This window comes from Mustela nigripes, chromosome 9 (assembly GCF_022355385.1).
Source record: "Mustela nigripes isolate SB6536 chromosome 9, MUSNIG.SB6536, whole genome shotgun sequence".
Lineage (NCBI taxonomy): Eukaryota > Metazoa > Chordata > Mammalia > Carnivora > Mustelidae > Mustela > Mustela nigripes.
This window is the reverse complement of record NC_081565.1, coordinates 86716534-86732381: the sequence shown is the minus strand read 5'-3', so window position 1 is coordinate 86732381 and position 15848 is coordinate 86716534. Positions and strand designations below refer to the sequence as shown.

Sequence of the window (15848 nt, the reverse complement as noted above, 5' to 3'; positions counted from 1 at the left end):
AAATTCTACTTAGTTAACATATAGTGTAGTATTATTTTATTTATTTAAATTTTATTTTACAGATTTTATTTAAATTCTATTTAGTAAAATCGTGTAGTATTAGTTTCAGGGGAAGAATTTAGCGACTGGTCAGTTGCACATAACACCCAGGGCTCATCACAACTGCCCTCCTTAATGCCCATCGCCTGTCTAGCCCATCCCCCCACCAACTTCCCCTCCAGCAACCCTGTCTGTTCCCTACTGTTAAGAATCTCTTATGGTTTGCCTCCTCCTATTTTTATTTTATTTTTCCTTCTCTCCCCTATGTTCATCATACTGTATTTGTTGGGGCACCTGGGTGGCTCTGTCAGTTAAGTATCTGACTTTGGCTCAGGTCATGGTCTCAGGGTCCTGGGATGGAGTCCTGTGCCTGCTCCAGCAGAGAGTCTACCTGTCCCTCTTCCTTTGTCCCTCCCCCAGCTTATGCTCTTTCTCAAGTAAGTAAAATCTTTTTTTTTTTTTTTTAAAGACCTCATATGGTATCTTTCTCTGACCGATTTTGCTTAGCATAGTACACTCCAGTTCCATCCATGTCATTGCAATTGCAAGATTTCATTCTTTTTGATGGCTGAATAATATTCCATTGCACATGTATACCACCTCTTACTTAGCCATTCATCAGTTAATGGACTTTTGGGTTCTGTGTTTTGGGTCCTGTGGATAATGCGGCTATAAACACTGGGGTGCATGTACCCCCTTCAAATCAGCATTTTTGTATCCGTTGGATAAATACCCAGTAGTGCAATTGCAGGCTCATAGGGTAGTCTTATTTTTAACTTTTTGAGGAACCTCCATACTGTTTTCCAGAGTGGCCATTCCAGTTTGCATTCCTAACAACAATGTGAGAAGGTTCCCCTTTCTCCACATCCTCACCAACATCTACTGTTTCCTGAGCTGTTCATTTTAGTCATTCCAACTGGTGTGAGGTGATATCTCATTGTGACTCTGATTTTATTTCCCTGATGAGTGATGTCGAGCATTTTCTCATGTGTCTATAAGCTATCTGTTGTGTTCTTTGCAGAATTCTGTTGTTTTCTGCCAATTTCTTAACTGATTTTTAATTTTTTGAGTGTTGAGTTTAAGTTCTTTATAGATTTTGGATACTAGCCAGAAGAAGGGATTATTTTTAAAAAAGAAAAATAGGGGTGCCTGGGTGGTTCAGTGGGCTAGGGCCTCTGCCTTTGGCTTGGGTCGTGATCCCAGAGTCCTGGGATCGAGCCCGCATCAGACTCTCTGCTCAGCGGGGAGCCTGCTTCCCTTCCTCTCTGCCTGTCTCTCTGACTACCTGTGATCTCTGTCAGATAAATAAATAAAATCTTAAAAAAAAAAATCTTCCTAATTCTCTTTTAAATAATAAGGAACTTAAATTTAGGCTGACTTCATCTTTTCAACTTGTAACTCAAGTTATAAGTTCCTACCACTGAAGAAAAGCTCACCTTTAAAGCTCACCTTTACAACACTCAATTATCCTAAATCTTTAGATCTGTTTGCTTCAATCTAATAAAATGTTTTCAGATTTTATATTAAGGCTGATTACTAAATTATGATAGCCACGAAAAAGTTTACAAGTATATTTAGAACACTTTATGTTTAAAAAATATGTAAAAATATATTTTTTTAAAAGCCCATTATTTTTGACAATGACTCTTAAAATGAAGTCATCTCAGGGTGCTTGGGTGGCACAGTGAGTTAAGCCTCTGCCTTCAGCTTAGGTCATGGTCTCAGGGTCCTGGGATCGAGCCCCGCATTGGGCTCCCTGCTCAGCAGGGGGCCTACTTCCCCCTCCCCCTCTGCCTGCCTCTCTGCCTACTTGTGATCTCTCTGTCAAATAAATAAATAAAATCTTTTTTTAAAAAATGAAGACGTCTCTATTAATTACCTTGCACAACCAAATGCCATGAGTCGATACTTGTTATTTACTGCTACACAAGTTCCATCAACAACATCTTGTGGCCAAACTCCATGAAGCTGCTGTAATAAAGAAAAATAATGAAGGCTTTAAAAGTCCAAATAAACTGTAATTAGTATAATTTTCCTTCATTAAACATACTGTTTCATTCAACAAGTATTCAATAAGTGAATGAAACTATTAAGCTTATATGTTATTTTTTTTTTTTTTTACTATAGAAAACAGAATAGATTCAGCTCTACCATCTGTTTTTTATTTGTCAAATCAAGGATGTCTTAGATTAAAAATTCTAAGGCAAAGATCATCATGACTATTAGTTTAATAAGCACAAAAACACAGCACACTACAATATAGCACTTTCTTTTTGGATGATCACAATAGTAAACACTGTAAGATCCAATACTGTAGACTTTATTTAATCCCCAAGTGAGCTATATAATCAATTATCTAAATGTGGCATATTTATTTCCTTTTCTGTAGGAATTTTGTTTTTCAAAAAAAGTACAAATTATTTTAGATGACAAAAAAGTGGTAAAGGTAGCACTGAGCATTATTTCCCTGAACCACCGCTTAGATTAAAATTAACTGATTTCTGAGGCAAGTATTTTCCAGGGGCCCACTATTCACCCAGCACTGTTTAAGGTGCTAAGGATGTGGCACGTACTCAAAAATGCCAAAATCTTTTTCTTCTATTTGTTAGGAGGCTGTCAAGTTAAAATAAAAATTGTACAGTGTTGTAGAGACTGATAAATACTACAGAAAAAACTAATAAAGCAATCATAGGAAACAGTATGGGAGAAGGATACAATATTAAACAGTTTTTCCCATGCAGGTGTATTTTGAGGAAAGTACTCAAGAAGATATACCAAGTACAAAGGCCCTACTGTGTAGCATTTCTGGCATGTTCAGTGTAGATCAAAGAAGCCCGAGCACATGGAGTGGAGAGCCAGGAGGGAAGGAGAAGTCACAGAAGAGGAGATCACAGATGTAAAACGAGGCCAAATTTACAGGGCTTTAAAAGCCACAATAAAAACTTCCTTGGCTTTTCCTTTAATTTACATATAGGGAATCACTGAAGTATCTTCAATTTTTAATAAGTTTTCCACTACGAATAATACATTAGAGAAGAATACAAAAAGTCAAGACTGCACATCTCAGTAATATCCCAAAGCAGACCTTGTGGAATTAGCGAGCACTCAGGCCAAGAATGATCAGAATCTAAAAGCCCCCAACAGGTTCCTCCTGATCAATACCCCCTCCCCCCACAGAAGTAACCAATATCCAGACTTGATTGGTAATCACGTCCTTCTTTTCCTTTAGACCAAGAATATGCGACCATATAAACTCTAATTCAAATGGCCTATGTTTCTATTTTTAATTTTACATAAAATCATAGTACATATTCTTTCATGTCCAGCTGCTTTCCCTTAGCACATCTGTGAGAACCATCAAGTCACCATGTACAGCTCTGCTGTTCATGCTCACTGTGACCTCACACACTGGGCTTAGCTCACTGGGCCTCTGCCGCCTTGCCAGGTAATTCTTTGCAGACTTGCTAGCTCTCCAAAGTCTTGAGGCACATTAAAAAAATTTTTTCTCCAGCTTTTCTAGTTGTCTTCAGTAGGTTTGTCCTAATTATCTAGTACTTTTAGAGGGTTCTGAGCAGAAGAGTGGCATAATCTGACATATTTTAATACATCTGTTAAATGCATCAAAAATGCCAAACAACATTTTTACAAAGCATCTAAATAATGCATGCATGAATATATATATATATATATATATATATATATATATATGAAACATAAATAGGTCATTATTTTATTTCCCAATTACCAATAATAAACATACATATTTCCCTAATTTATATTTTCTAACTTATTTGATAATGCCCATCTGCTCTTCATTATTTTAAAAAATTCTTAGTTTCCTGGAAAATTTTCTTGAACCAAATACTAATAAAAAATGATAAAAGCTATGGGGCACCGGGATGGCTTAGTCAGTTAAAAAACTGCCAAAGGTCATGATATCAGGGTCCTGGAATCAAGTTCTGTATTGGGCTCCTTGCCCAGCACGGAGGCTGCTTCTCCCTCCAACTGCAGTGTCTCCTGCTTGTACGTACTCTCTGACAAATAAAATTAAAAAAATAAAAAAAATAATAAATAAAAGATAAAAGCTGATACTCAGAAATGAGTCACCTTTTCAGCCTTTTGTTTTCAATAAAAACATTTAAATCCCAAACATAATTACAAATATACCTTGTAAAAAATTAAATTCTTCAAAAGTTTATTTTTGTTTTTATATACTGACATATTACCACAAATGTACTATTTAATACTTCACGATGTGAATAAAGATGATAATGAAAAACAGTTTTAGGGATATTAAAGCTGATACTACACAGAAAACAATATGCCCTTAAAAACTTAGAATCTGGGGCACCTGTGAGTGGCTCAGCAGGTTTAGCATCTGCCTTCAGCTCAGGTCATGATCTAGGGGTCTTAGGACTGAGCCCCATGCAGGGCTCCCTGCTCAGGAGGGACAAGTCTCCCTCTTCCTTTGCCCTCCCCCTGCTCATGCTCTCTCTTTCTCTTTCTAAAAACAAACAAAAACTTAAAATCTTTTCCAGTTAAAGAGAGTACACTGAATGTGAATACTTAGCTTCTCTGACTCTTAAAGCCCCAAGTTTTCTAACAGAGAAGATTTTTTCAACAGCATAAACTGACAAGGACAATGAAAAGGAGAGGAGGAAGTATGAGAACATTTTAAAAGCTAGGTAGCATATGGAGGAGTAGAATCCTTCACCTGTATTCAAGAATGTTGAGAAACAACTAAATTAACATTGTAGGATGCAAAAAAGGCTCGAGGATTGAGATTTCTCAGAAAGGTTGAACTAAAAGTAATAGGACTTTCAGATTTTTAAAGCCTGCTTAGGCAACAGCTGGGTTCCCATAATATCTTCACAATCTGAGCAGCTAAGAAATAACTCACCTTCTCTCCAACAGAAAACTGGAGATTTTTCTTCAGAGAAAAACAAAATAAAAAACCCTAGTGGTCTCTGGACCGACCACACTGACAACACAGATAAGTGAATTCAGATGCTCTAATTTAACACCACCATAACTTAAAACCCAGAATATTGGGCCAGCCAGATATATAGTCTCTGGAAAAAACTACAGGACTCTCTTCCAATGAGCACTGGACATAGGAAAGGAAAGGACACAATCTAGTTAGCTCACCCTATGGTGAAGAACAGGGTCAACCAAACCCATCAAAATCCACACAGCTTTCAGTGCATCCAATTTTTACTCTGGGTCTCTGTCACAGCAACCAAATTAATATATTAACTTATCATATGTTCATCATTAACTCTGAAAAGATCACATACAACTAAAGGAAGGAAGCAAATCCTCAAGTGATAGATGATGAAAACCCAAAAGTACAACTGTGTTAAAAGTACAGTGAGCAAGCAGTTCAGTCTGGAGCAATCCAGAAGCTTCCAAAAGAAATTTCTTCAAGAAGATGAAACAAAGAGAACGTCTAATGTGTCTGAAAGAATTGAGAAGATATCTACACAAACCACAGACAATCTGGGGTTGAGTTAGTGTTAAGTACATAAAAAATAAACAAAAAACAAACAATCATTAATTTCCAGTGGAAAGGGAAATGTGCAGGAAAGAAAAAATAATCAAAACATATCACATGGCTTAGGATTTATAAAGCAATAACAATATAAATAATGAATAGTAATTGATCAAAGTTACAGTAACTACTAGGAAGATAGGAAGAATATATGAATGTGCTAGCAACAGGGAAGCAAATGGTCTTTTCGTGCAGCAGAAGTCAATAAACAGCCTAAAAACTAAAAGTTAAAGAAAACACTCAGAGTGGTAAAGATAGATAACAAAATAACCAGTGAAGAAAAATAAAATGGTTGTCTCCGAGAATGGAAAGTGGGGGTGAAGGGAGCAGGAAATAGCGAAGCGAACTATCATTTTTCTTCAACATATCTAATAGAATTGTATTTTAAGTATTATATATATTACTTTGACTTAAAAAATTAGTTAACAATAACCCTAAAATCTTAAATAAGAAAGTAGGGGAGGGACTTAACAACAAAACTAAAATTAATAAATGTAAAATAAAGAAAATAAACATTCCATAGTAAATTTACCTCTGCAGTAAATCTACTTGACACTGGTGTAATAAATCCAATTTTACCATCATTAAACACAACAGCAAACCCATCAAGTGTGGCGCAGTATTCCATGTCTCTGATGTGCACATCAGCAAAACCCAGGAATGAACCTGCTGATGAAAACACAAGCACATGAAACGTGAATATAAGTAAAGTAAATAACGCTTTCACATTTTTGTTTGCAAACCCTGTAAGAACAGTTAAAAGGGCAAAACTAATGATCTAAGAATACCAAACTATTAAAACATTCCTTCCTACACATACACACACACACACACTCCCCCTGTATAATTAATTTCAAAATAGAAAAATCAATATTCACCTATAGCAAATATCTAAGCAGATTATATCAAACATTAAACATCAGGTTCTACCCCATGCAGAAGGTATAACTACCTCTAGATGATTGCAGATCTACTGAAAAAGGTACTGTGCAAAGATTAATAGCCTTCCTTCCATTTGTCATTCCTTCCCAGTGAATAAGATGAAGCAGCCCATCAGAAGTAGCTACGAGGAGATCTTCCAGCACAGACTGCAAACTGTAGGGAAATAAGCAATTTAGAACCAATTACCTGTTAAGCGAGCATACTGGAAAAGCAGTGAGTTATGAATGTAATTGCTCTGGAGCCTATTCAAAGAGAGAGGATCATGAACCAACTTACAAAACTGTTATTCATCTGTAACTTAGCTGTCTAGTAGGTTCACCTATATGTAATTTGATCTAGAATCAGAAATTCTGGAAAAAATAAAAGACTGTGGGCATTCATTGTCACAAACTTGATCAACCAGTTTTCTAAAAAACTAGAAATACTGAAATAGCATATTCAAAGATGGAAGGATAAATGAAAGCTGACAAGAAAGGAAAAAGGCAAGAAAATAATAAAAAGAAAAACTTATGGGGCGCCTGGGTGGCTCAGTGGGTTAAAGCCTCTGCCTTCAGCTCAGGTCATGATCCCAGGGTCCTGGGATCGAGCCCCGCATCGGGCTCTCTGCTCGGCAGGGAGCCTGCTTCCTCCTCTCTCTCCCTGCCTGCCTCTCTGCCTACTTGTGATTTCTATCTGTCAAATAAAATAAATAAAATCTTTAAAAAAAAATAAAGAACAACTTATGACAGGCTGACAATCTGGAGCTAAAAGCAGAGGTAGCAATCCTCTAGCCTCGGCCAACAGAACCTTCTGCAGTGATGGAAATGCTCTGCATCTGTGCTATTGAACATGGTAGCCAAGAGCCCCGTGTGCGGGCTGTACACCTGAAATATGGCTACTGTAACCAAAGAACGTAACTGTTGTATTTTTTCAGTGTTCCAAGATTCATTGTTTATGCACCACACCCAGTGCTCCACACAATAGGTTAACTTTGTTTACTTTTAACTACTTCAAATGAAGTTCCTTGAATTATAGTCAAGGAACTTCATTTGACTAGAGGCTACTTTACTGGCACCCATAGTTCTAGATCCCAGTATTTCTAGAGCATCACTGAGCCTCACGTTCATTCGCACAACAAGCATCTATAAAGCCCACGCTCTATGACAGGTGCTATGCTCTGCATTAAAATTAGTAAATGATTTTTGAAATTTTGAGGTGAAAAAAAAAAAAAAGTTTCTCCTTTCAGAAGCCTGCTCGGTTGATGAGAGGTAATTATAGAGTATGATCCCAGCACTTAACTTACTTACAGAGATTTAACATATACTTACCTAATGGCAAATAAATGCTCACGTTGCTTACTCTCGTGTGCCCAAGCCTTAAGGCAGCGCTAGCTGTATCTGGTACTAAGCGCTTGCGGGAGGCGCCAGAAAGGAGAAAGGAAAAGGAGAGGCGAATCCACGGATGACGGTGCAAAGGTACCGCACAGAGAAAGAAAAGGGGAACCCGTGGAAACTGCTCTATCGAGGAAGCCCAGGGAGTAAGCTGGACGGAAGAAAGAGTAGTCGAGAGCATCGAATGCTTGGGGCGCCGAGGTGGCTCAGCTGGTTGAGCATCTGCTTTCCTCTCAAGCCATGATCCAAGGAGGCCAGCGTCAGGCTCCCAGTTGAGCGGGGAGCCTGCTTCTCCCCCTTTCGGCGGCTCCCTCCGCTTGTGCTCTCTCAAAGAAATAAAATCTTTAAAATATTAAAGTATCAAATGCTCGAATGAAAACATGAAAAATGTGATGTGCCTATAATATATGCTATTATATACTATTAAGTGTGAAGAGTCTATTTCAGAAATACTGTAATGCATACTGTCAGGGGAAGGGAAAGTTTGCAATATTTTAATTCTTACAGTAAACCTTTGATTCTTTACAAGTGGACTTCAATGACTCATTCCCCAAGGAGTTCAGACACTGAAGAACTGATTGTGTTTTCTTCTCTACTATAAAAATATTAAAAAGAATAGAATAAGATGTGACCTTACGCAGTTCCATTTCTTCAACTTCAGAGTATTTTGTAATCAAGGGAGTTTATGGAAGTTTTACCTCTGAAGTATTTATTTTTCCCCTTCAGATTATATTTTAGTGTAAAATTTATATGTAACATGTGGTGAATATAATATAAAAAATGTATGTTTTAGATCTGCTACATGTCAAGAGAAGCAGTTTAGCGGGACAGTCACTGTTTTACCAGTGACCTTCAGTTTGCAGGAGTCAGCCTAGGTTTTCCCCAACTACATCCTCCTTCTCCCCACTCCTACTTCCACAGCAGAATCACTGCATATGACAAGAACAAGATTGGGGTCACCCTGCAGTAATTTAACTGCCTACCAAGCAAAACTCAGTACTCTTCTGACAAAGTTAACAGAATTCAAAAACTCCACATTGTCATCCACAGTGCTAGGATAAAGAAATTACCAGCTGTGTGAAGAAACAGCAAAATGTGACCCAGAGTCAAAAGAAAAATCTACCCATAAAAACAGCACCCATCAATCCTGACGTTGGAATTAAAAGATCATAATGTTAAACTATAATAAACATCATGAAGAATCCAGAGGAAAAGAGAAGATCCTCCTCATTCAACTGAAAGTAAACAAACTCACTAAAACAAAGGCTGGTATGAATTGTTAAAATACGGAGTATTTCCAGAAGGTTAGCAAAAAGGCCTCAGTCCAAGCCACGTGAGTATGTGCCCAGTGACTGCCAGTGTCACAAAGACCTAACAACTAAAGGATTAATTCTCGGCACAAGGGGATATATCAGGATTCTGTATTGATCAATACTATCACATTTCTTATCACCCTCCCCTGGTTTTTAAGTATTTTGAAAGTCACCCCTAAGTATAAATATACACAAAATATACATAAATGTATTCTAAGTTACGCCTTCAGAGAGCCTCCCCAATCTGACTTCATGGGCTTTTTAACAGATAACTGATATGCCAGAGGAGCCTTTCCCCCCCCTTAATTTAGGATCTTAGAAGCTAACAGTAGGATCCTGAAAGCAGATTACCATTTCTGATTAATCAAATATTATTAATGGGAAATATCTAATTCATAATGATCAATTCTGAAGTATGTAAATGTATTTAATGGCCTAACAAATATTAAAGGCTAACACCAGAGAAGTGGTGATTTTTTAAAAAAGATTTTTTACTTAATTATTTGAGAGAGAGAGAGTGAGAGCGAGCATGAGAGGTGAAAAGGTGAGAGAGAGAAGCAGACTCCCCGTGGAGCTGGGAGCCTGATGCATGCAGGACTCGATCCTGGGACTCCAGGATTGTGACCTGAGCCGAAGGCAGTTGTTTAACCAACTGAGCCACCCAGGCGCCCGTAACAAATATTAAATACTATATATTACATAGGGCTCTTCTAAGTGCTAGGGAGAAGGATATGGAATAAACTGTGGTATTTACTAGTATGTATTATGTAGAATTAGAGAAACAGATTAAGAGTTTTAATTATATATTATATTAATACTTCTCACCTTTGAAACATTCTGGATCCTCAAATAATGACAAATGTTGGATGCTTATCACTAATCCTATTCTTTCTTCAAGCAAAAACTAAAATATGGCAAAGGTCTTGCCATATTATGCCCATAAGCAATAGTTTAATCATTATCTCTAATTACATATGACTTCTATTTTTGGTTGTGGGCAGGAAAATAGTTGGTTATAAAGTCCAAATAGCATGTCTTCTACCTTAATGCAGGATCACACAGCTGATCTCTAATCATATTTCCAAAAAGTATGTATTACAGGTGCTAATAATAATACTTCTCTAAAATGCAATTATTTTTCTCAAGTTTTGAGAAAAATCTTAGAGATTTCCAGTCACCCAAACTTGTATATTCGAAAGTAGCAGCCTCTGCCTTCGGCTCAGGTCATGATCTCAGGGTCCTGAAATCTAGCCACTGGGCTCTCTGCTTGGCAGGGAGCCTGCCTCCCCCTCTGTCTCTGCCTGCCTCTCTGCCTACTTGTGATCTCTCTGTGTCAAATAAACAGAATCTTTAAAACAAACAAACAAAAAACCCTCTCTCTACTTCTCCCTGTGCCCCTCCATCCCCATTAAAGAAAAGAAAAGCTATCATTTTTTCTATAGATGCATGTTGTTCGCATTGTGTAAAAGTAAGAAAATTTATTTAAACAGCTCCCTACTGATTGACATTTAGGTAGCTTTTGATCTTTTGTTACTGTAAACAATGAAAAACCCTATAAGCATGTAATTTGAAATATTTGTAGGATTAATTCCTAGAAAGAGAAATGCTGGACACGGACCATGAATATATGCAACTTTGACAGACCTTGCCTAATCAATTTCCATACACACTGTATAAATTAACACTCCCACAACCAACTTATAAAGTTCTCCTCAACCTGATCTCTCCAACAGCAGTATGTTACCTAACTGTTCATATGTAGAAGTCATTTATTTAATCTCCTAAAGGAGACTAAGGAGAGGTACTATGTGATGTATTAACTGGAATATAGACAATGAAACTGTTTATATTGTGTCCATTTGTTCTATTGTCTTTTTCTCACCAGAGGAAATGTTTATGTGTTGTGAAAACTTGCCTTTTGATATATTCACTGACAGTTATTTCCTTGTTTTCACAGTTTATGCTGTTTTTTAGGTACCTCTGAAACCATTTATGGTGTTTTTTTCCCCCTAGTTTCTTTTTTTAACTTTTATATAATCTAATTTATCAATGTTCCCTTTCATAAGAAGTTATCTGCAGACATTTGGGAAGAATATTTTAATGACTCCTAACAGAATGAATTTTGAATTAGAATACCTCTTTGGGCTAGTATTTATCATTTTTTTAAAAGCAAGTGTTATCAATAAAGATAAATACTGGCCATTTTGATGCACAGAAGGCTGGAATATCACCACTATAATTTCATGAATATATATGCGTGGAAACAAAAACAGTGAAAGGTTCTTGGAGTTCAATGTTAACTCTGGATTCAGTTAAAAAGAATTATTAGAAAAGATACGGTAGTAAAAAAAACTTTAAGTTAAAAAATATACTTGTGGGGCGCCTGGGTGGCTTAGTGGGTTAAGCCGCTGCCTTCGGCTCAGGTCATGATCTCAGGGTTCTGGGATCGAGTCCCACATTGGGCTCTCTGCTCTGCAGGGAGCCTGCTTCCTCCTCTCCCTCTCTCTGCCTGCCTGTCTGCCTGCTTGTGATCTCTGTCTGTCAAATAAATAAATAAAATCTTAAAAGAAAAAAAGGAAGCTTAACTTTCATCCAAGTATCCACATATTTCCCAAAATCTTTGAAGGTTTTGGAAACAAAGACACTTTTTCTTTTCCTCAATTTATGTGATTTTTATCAGTACCATTTCAAGTAATATGCATTATGTTGTATCATTCAAACAATTTCAGATTTACCAAAAACTCTAAATTTCTGAATAAAATTATGGTTGGTATACTCAATTTATAGGCTTTATGAAATAACTGAAGTATAATTATCATCTAAGGGTTAATCAAGCATTTAGAGCTAAAAAAAATTAATCCTCAGTGGACAAAAAAATGAGATCAACTTTCCTATTGGTCATGTGATTAACCAACTTTATTACATATTGTCATCACAAAATGCTAAATTTAACCAAAGTACTATACCTCATGATGGGTGCTTGCAAATCCAGTATTTTCCTCATTTCTAAATTTAATGCTGGAGCACATTGTTCTTCCTTAAAATGGGGTGTCCCCTTCATTTGTGGACTTCCTCTAAAAAAATAAATAGCAAATATACCGTATTAAAAAGAAAGATATTGAATTCTCCACTTTGTGACTCATATACACCCAATCAGATAAAGTAAACATAAACAAACTTAGAAATCAGGCATTATTTATTAATCCTTTAGCTTCTCAAATGAAAAGCAGACTTAAATTCCATTATAGCAGAGATATCAATTAGAACAATGAGTCTAACCAAGGTAATTTGTGTTGGGGAAGTAGGAGTAGAGGGAGAAGAGCAAAGAATCTTAGGGGGGGACGGACGGACACACACACACACACACACACACACACTAAAAGCAAATTCTTAGATAACCAAGAGACATTTCCCCCCACCCCCCAAGAGACATTTCTAAGTGACTGATGGCTCTTTCGGAGGTGGGCATCTACGGAAAGTGTACAGCTTCCCACCTAGGGCACGTCCGGAGTGACCCAAACCCTCACCCCCGCTCACCCCACACCAGCCTCGTCCTTGATCCCCCGTCCTTTGGGGACGTATCAGAATCAAGGTCAACTCAGGCACGCAGCAGGAAATCATTCACATAAAGCTTGGTAATAAACAGCATAAAATGGCTAAATCTGGTAGCTCCCTCGTATCAAATGGCTAACCAAGAGTGGTTATTACGTCACGGCAACGTTGCTGAGCCGCCACACCCAACCCCTCTGAAGGACTATTCAGTAGTTTTGGAATCTATCTCCCTGTGACGTGGGGCCATTCCTTCTCCACTCCTGTGCTGGGGTTCCACGGCTGTCTCCTCCCTTATTATCACCCGTCACTTACTCTTGGCAACAATGAGTCTGCCATTTCTCCCTCCCCAGTCACCTATACTATTAAAATTAAGTGTCAACAGTCTAACATGTTCGACAGCTTTTTTTTTTTTTTTTTTTTTTTATACTTTTTTTTTTTTTTTCTGTTTTTTTTTTTTTTTTTTTTTTTGATACTTGTCTGCTTACTTTCTGGTTTTAGATTATTTTCCATATAGAAGTTTGAGGCGCTTTATCTTTTCTGCTACGGCCATGACCTGGAATATTTGATTCCCTCTGTATGCCTGAATGGCTAAACTGGTTAAAGTTAAACTGCAGAGGTTCCTGTTCAATTAATGCGCTTGCTGTGAGAGCCGCCAAGGAGGACCCCGGGAGTTACTAGCTTACAGACCTCATATCTGGACTGCTAATCACACACACGCACACACACACACACATGCACGCACTATAATGAATTTCCTGAGACATTCTTCTCATACGTCTAGTTTTCAAGTTATTTCTCAAACTAATGCATACACATAATTTAAACAAATAGTGCTAGAAAGCTTATGACAAAGGAAAAAACCAGAAGTATTGTTCTATTAGGACATAACCAGCTTCAGTACTTTTACCAATTACCTTCTTCTATTTACCCTCATGTTTTTCCATAGTACCTTCACACTGTTCTGGCATCATTATTCAGGTATTATCTACTAACTTCTCATTCTCTCCTTTCCCCTCATCCTCCTAACATAATTATACAGAAAGTTTTTCACTATGATGGTTAAATAATTTTTATTTCAAAAAGTACTGAGTGATTAGGGCCATCTGGGTGGCTCAGTTAAGAGTGTGACTCTTGGTTTCAGCTCAGGTCATGATCTCAGAGTCAGGAGATCAAGCCTCATGTCCAACCCCGTCCCAGGTGTGGAGCCTGCTTGAGATTCCCTCTCCCCCTCTGCTCCACTCGTCATCTGTCTCTCTCTCTCCATAAATAAATAAAGGTATTCAGTGACTACATTTCTTTTCTTACATAGCTTGTTAATTTTCCTGAAGTTTTACTTCACGCTTTCATTTGCTTGGTTTTCTTTAAACTTTCACCAAAGTCTTCTCAGACTCCTTAACAGCTCTGACAAAAACAACACTTAACATTGCACGTGGTCAAACCTGTCACGTAACTCATTACTTCCTTCTTCCCCCCAGGCATCCCTCCTTGGTGCCCGCTGTCCTCCGAAGTGTAATGCACAGCTATCGTCTCGATAGTCTCCTTTGTCATTTCTTTGCTTCTCTCCTACGAGCCCTTATTTTATTTTTTGCATTCCTCTTACTTGGGTCATGTATTATGGCTTCCTGGAAGGGTGTATGTGGTATAAATTTATAACTTTCAAGTCTGAAATGTCTTTGACACCTGAATGAGTATTTTGGTATAAAATTTTAGGCTGCACATCCCAACCCAAAACAATGCTCATGCAATGCAATTTATTACATCAGAAGATTTTTATAATCAAGATATGCATTACAAGAAATAAAATATTGTGCAGCCAGAAAAAAAAAAAAAGGAAATGTGGAAGAACACTTTCAACTTCTTGGAATGATCTCCAGGATTTCTTGTGGAGTGAGAAAACTTAAAGTGCAAAACACTATTTAATCTGCTATATCTGGATGACAGCGCAGGAAATACAAATGTTTAAGTGCATGTGCTCATATTTTAAAAATGAAAAGGATGGCCAAAACTACAACGAAAATGGCTATCTCCAATGGAAGACAGAATACAGGGTAAAGAATGCTACATTTTTTTAAACTTTGGGACATGAAAATATTTCATGTAATAAACCAAATTAAAATTAAAATCAACAAAAAAAACCCCAATCTCTAAAAACAGAAAAGAAACTTAACTGCATATCAAGCTAGCAGGACAAATAAGCAAATTTTATTATGTACTGAGCAAACAGCATAAATAAGATTTCAAATAGTATTGTGTGTACTCTGGGTGGGAAATCTCCTAAGGATCCAAATCCTCAAAGAATCAAACTGTATTTAGTAATAATATTGTTACAATAATAGTGATATTATTTTTGGAATTACTATGTATACAATAGGATAAAGCAATTAAGAAATTATGTTTACATTATTAGGAACCAAGGTTATCAATAAAATATACAAATATATAAAATATACAAATATAAAACTAGAGAACTAAAACTTTAACTTTTAAAATTTTTAAAAATTTCAAAGCTTTTAAAACCTTGGACTCTTAGCTTAATCTTTAATTTGCATTAAAGGTTTCAGTATTAACTCACAATAAAATTATCTCTTTGTAAAAGTTACTTTCTATCTCTGTATGCTAAAAGGCCCTAAAAGCAAATACAACCAAATAACAATCAGCATCATGTCCTGGTCTTCAAAATACCATTTTGCATGGAAAGAAACCAAAGCTCTTTGGAGGGCTGACTTACTCAGAGACAGGGGCAAGATATGTTAATATGAGCCTTGGGTCTGACAGCAAGGATGTCATTTATTTATTTATTTATTTAAGATTTTATTTATTTATTTGTCAGAGAGAGAGCGAGAGCGAGCACAGGCAGAGTGGAAGGCAGAGTCAGAGGGAGAAGCAGGCTCCCTGCGGAGCAAGGAGCCCGATGTGGGACTCGATCCCAGGACGCTGGGATCATGACCTGAGCCGAAGGCAGCTGCTTAACCAACTGAGCCACCCAGGCGTCCCCTTATTGGACCTTTTAAATGAGTTGGGATTTGGGGGCGCCTGGGTGGCTCAGTGGGTTAAAGCCTCTGCTTTCCGCTGCAAGCACAG

General features: G+C 37.3%; 1 protein-coding gene across 5 annotated transcripts in view; it reads right to left on the bottom strand.

The window, feature by feature from the left end:
* The window catches only part of RIC1 (RIC1 homolog, RAB6A GEF complex partner 1), a 142499-nt gene that overhangs the window by 45473 nt on the left and 81178 nt on the right, over positions 1 to 15848 (bottom strand). For 4 of the 5 annotated variants that reach the window (XM_059411998.1, XM_059412000.1, XM_059412001.1 and 1 more), the window contains 4 exons: positions 12182 to 12289; positions 6543 to 6685; positions 6123 to 6259; positions 1919 to 2010 (listed from right to left, as the gene is read on the bottom strand). In XM_059411998.1, coding sequence (XP_059267981.1) covers positions 1919 to 2010; positions 6123 to 6259; positions 6543 to 6685; positions 12182 to 12289 — 480 coding nt within the window. The remainder of the gene's footprint in view (positions 1 to 1918; positions 2011 to 6122; positions 6260 to 6542; positions 6686 to 12181; positions 12290 to 15848) is intronic. The other variant, XM_059411999.1, reaches the window with a different exon arrangement.